Here is a 3,504-nt window from a genome sequence, read left to right on the forward strand (position 1 = left end):
CCTCCCGTCTCCCCCCATGCTCCGCCGCCGGGCCGCCGCCCACAATTCCGGCGAAAGTAGCCGGCGGGATCACGCCGAAAGGCCGCCACACGCACGAGGTTGCCCTTCGCCCCCTTCTGCGTCGGTGGGCCGAAAAGTTGCAGATCCGCGGCCCTTCGTCGTGGGCGGCCGGATTTGGCTTTTCCAGCCGCCGGTGGCTGCGCCAAGCGATGGAATGGTCGAGGAGCACCTAGCGCAGCCCCAGCACAGTCCTATCGCCGCATGTAGGTACAGGTTCGTCATGTCGCCGTCGCCGATGGTTTGCCGGCATGGATTCGGCCGGCCAGCAACCGGGCTCAGCGCTGGTGCAGAGGCTCTGTGGCTCGCCGATGCTGCTCGTACAGTGCGACGCCTGCACGCGGACGGTGCTGCGACTAACTTCAGGCACGCCGAAGCACCCCGGATGGGTGTTCTTCAAATGCAAAAACGACGGGGTACGTGTTGTTTTCATTCGGCTTTTGCACCTCATTCTTTGGTTAAATTGCGATACCTCATTTCGAACATCATCATGTGTGTAGGAAGATGGATGCTCATTTTGGTTTTGAGAAGGCAAATACATTGATTTATTGATAGAAAGAAACTTAATAGACTTTCGTGCACTCCTTAGTAGAATCGAAGACAATGAAGCAGCTGCATGTGCAAATAAAGGGGAAGCAACGTCTACTTCTTTAGAACCAAAAAAGAACAATGAAAAATGCAAAATCAATTATCCACAGATCAACAATGAATGCATGGAGAAGATATTGGTCCAACTAGTGGGAGCAGTTATGGAAGTTGGAAATCTTCAAAAATGCATTATTGCGATTCTTGTTTTCTTTGGTCTTGCTATTCTAGCAAAGATTTGGTAATGTCCTATGTATCCAATGTTGTTGAAAAAGCAAAGAAATGCATTGTCTTGTGTCAAATTGAGGTGCAAATTTAGGATTTGCGGGGTGGCGGGAGCGGCGCCAGATCAGATCCCGCAAAGCCGACCTGTAAAAGAGCATATTCCGCGAATGTCCTTTTATACAGATCCGTTTTGCTGTATCTGCCTCTGCAGCCTTTTGTGCCGGCCCGCAAAGCCATTTTTCCGCAAACTGCAAACGCGTTTTGCGGGTCGGCACCATGCGGGTTCTGCTAGAGATGCTCTTAGAGCAACTCTAGCAGACCCCGCATCCCGCCCCGACCCGCAAAATAGCCGCCAAAATGCGGGTTGGGGCGAAAAAATCAGCCCGATCAGACCCCGCATCCCGCCCCGGCCCGCAAAAAAAATTAGGGGGCGCGGCAAAATCCCGACCCCAACCCGGGAATACGCGGGTCCCCCCCCCCCCCCCCCCCCCCGCGGCTGCGGTGCGCATATAAGCGGAAGCGGTTGGGTGGCGGGGGGGGGGGGGCATTTTAGCCACCGCTTTCCCCACCAACCACCTCTCCTCCCCCCTCGTGCCGCCGTCGCGCCGCCGCCCAAGATTCTGGCGAAAGCCGCCGACAGGAGCACGCCGAAAGGCCGCCACGCGCACGAGACCTCCCCTACCTCCCCCTGCGTCCGCGGGCAGCTGGATTTGCGGATCTGCGACACTTCATCGCGGGCCTCTGGATTTGGCTTTTCCGGCCGCCTGTTTGGTGCGCCAAGCGATGGAGTGGTCGGGGAGCCTCTCCCGCAGCCCCGGCAAGGGCGCATCGCCGCATGCAGGCTCGGGTTTGTCCACCCACCACCGCCGATGGTTTGCGGGCATGGATTCGTCCGGCCGTCCACCGGGCTCGGCGCTCGCGCAGCGTCTCTGTGGCTTGCCGATGCCGCTCATCCAGTGCGACGACTGCACGCGGACAGTGCTGCGGCTAACTTCGGGCACGCCGAAGCACCCCGGATGGGTGTTCTTCAAGTGCGAAAACGACGGGGTACGTGCACTTGTGGTAGCTCATTTGATAGCTCATTCTTTAGTTCAATTGTGGATCCTCATTTCGAACATGGTCATTCGTTTGTGTAGGACGATGGATTCTCATTTTGGTTTTGGGAAGGCCAATACATTGATTTATTGATAGAAATAAACTTAATAGATGTTGGTGCACTCTTTAGTAGAATCGAAGGCAATGATGCGGCTGCATGTGCAACTAGAGGGGAAGCAACGCCTATTTCTTTCGAACCAAAGATGAAGAAAGAAGAATGCAAAATCAAGAATCCACAGATCAACAACGAATGCATGGAGAAGATATTAGTCCAACTAGTGAGAGCAGTTATGGAAGTGGAAAATCTTCTAAAATGCATACTTATGGTTCTTGTTTTCTTTGGTTTTCCTATTCTAGCAAAGATTTGGTGATGTCTTTTGTATCTAATGTTGTTGAAAAAGCGAAGAAATGCAATATGCTAGATCAAATTAAAGTGCAAATTTAATTTTTGCGGGCCGGGAGGAGCTGCGCCAGATCAGACACCGCAAAGCCGACCCGTAAAAAAGCATATTCCAAGAATATTTTTTTACGGGTCCATTATACGGGGTCTGCAACTGCGGCCGTCCGCACCGGCCCGCAAAGGCGTTTTTTCGCAAACTGCAAACACGTTTTGTGAGCTGGGAGGATGTGGGGTTTGCTAGAGTTGCTCTTAGATAGGCCAAGGAACCAAACACAGTCCTTGTTCCTAAGTCTGACTTTGAAATTTGGAATCTAGGAAGAAACTATCGTCGTATAATTTGGTTCGTCTGGAAAGCTATGCAGGAGAATATATGTATATATTGCCACTAGCTGCGATCGTTGTTGCATTGACCAGATGCTACGCTACCTCGGAATATAATTTTTGTCTCCTGCTGATGGAAAGAAGAAATGATGCTTCGGGTATGTGATTCTGTTCCTCCACTTGCTAAAGCATTCCTGTGCTTTAGCTCCTAGAGTATCGACAACGACATTTTTCTTTCTGATGGCAGGCAGCTTGTTGTGGAGAAGAAATGATATTGATATACATGTGGTTGGCAGGGTGGGAGAAACCAGTAGATGCAAAAGTGGGTGCTTGAGTTTAAGATTTAGGTATGTGTGCACTTTAGAAAAATAAAATAAAAGAAAACGGTGAATGCACCGGATAATGGTTTTGGCCCTAGGGAGTGTATGCTCCTGTGCCCCAAAAATGCATATTGCCAAGGTCAATTTTTTTTGAAAAAAATAGACGTGTTCATCGTCACACACAAATGCTACCTGCAATTTTTTAAGGAAAAGCTTGAGCATTTTGACCTGTGTTAAAAAAGTCAAACAACAAATGTTATTTCTAAATGTTACACTTAATTTGTTTTATTTTCACCGACAAAGCACTACTATCCTAGTTCGCATGAAAATTGGTAAGCATGCTTTTTAAACTAACATGAACATCTGCAAAAATATCAAAAAAATTAAGAATTTATTTACTATTTGTTTTTTAATTTACTGTTCACGGGGGAGCATATACCCCCCAAAGCCAAAACTCTGCTTCCTGAATGCACATCATATTATGACAAAATTTTCTGAACT

At 49.3% G+C, this 3,504-nt stretch overlaps 1 protein-coding gene across 1 annotated transcript; it reads left to right on the forward strand.

Moving 5' to 3' along the window:
- The first annotated feature begins 1,749 nt into the window (after positions 1 to 1,749).
- LOC147987544 (uncharacterized) lies at positions 1,750 to 2,333 on the forward strand. Its single transcript, XM_087540371.1, has 2 exons — positions 1,750 to 1,914; positions 2,004 to 2,333. Exons 1-2 carry the CDS (start codon positions 1,750 to 1,752, stop codon positions 2,331 to 2,333), a joined length of 495 nt encoding a protein of 164 aa, XP_087396497.1.
- The last annotated feature ends 1,171 nt before the right edge of the window (positions 2,334 to 3,504 follow it).

The sequence above is a fragment of the Triticum urartu genome, chromosome 2A (genome assembly GCF_056163025.1).
Source record: "Triticum urartu cultivar PI428250 chromosome 2A, HENAU_Tu73, whole genome shotgun sequence".
Taxonomy (NCBI): Eukaryota; Viridiplantae; Streptophyta; class Magnoliopsida; order Poales; family Poaceae; genus Triticum; species Triticum urartu.

What these genes read in the sequence shown, in the direction of transcription:
- LOC147987544 (XM_087540371.1), top strand. Translation starts at nt 1,750, where the DNA reads ATGGATTCGTCCGGCCGTCCACCGGGCTCGGCGCTCGCGCAGCGTCTC. An exon ending in TCAAGTGCGAAAACGACGGG is followed by an intron (nt 1,915 to 2,003) that starts GTACGTGCACTT and finishes TCGTTTGTGTAG; the next exon opens with GACGATGGATTCTCATTTTG.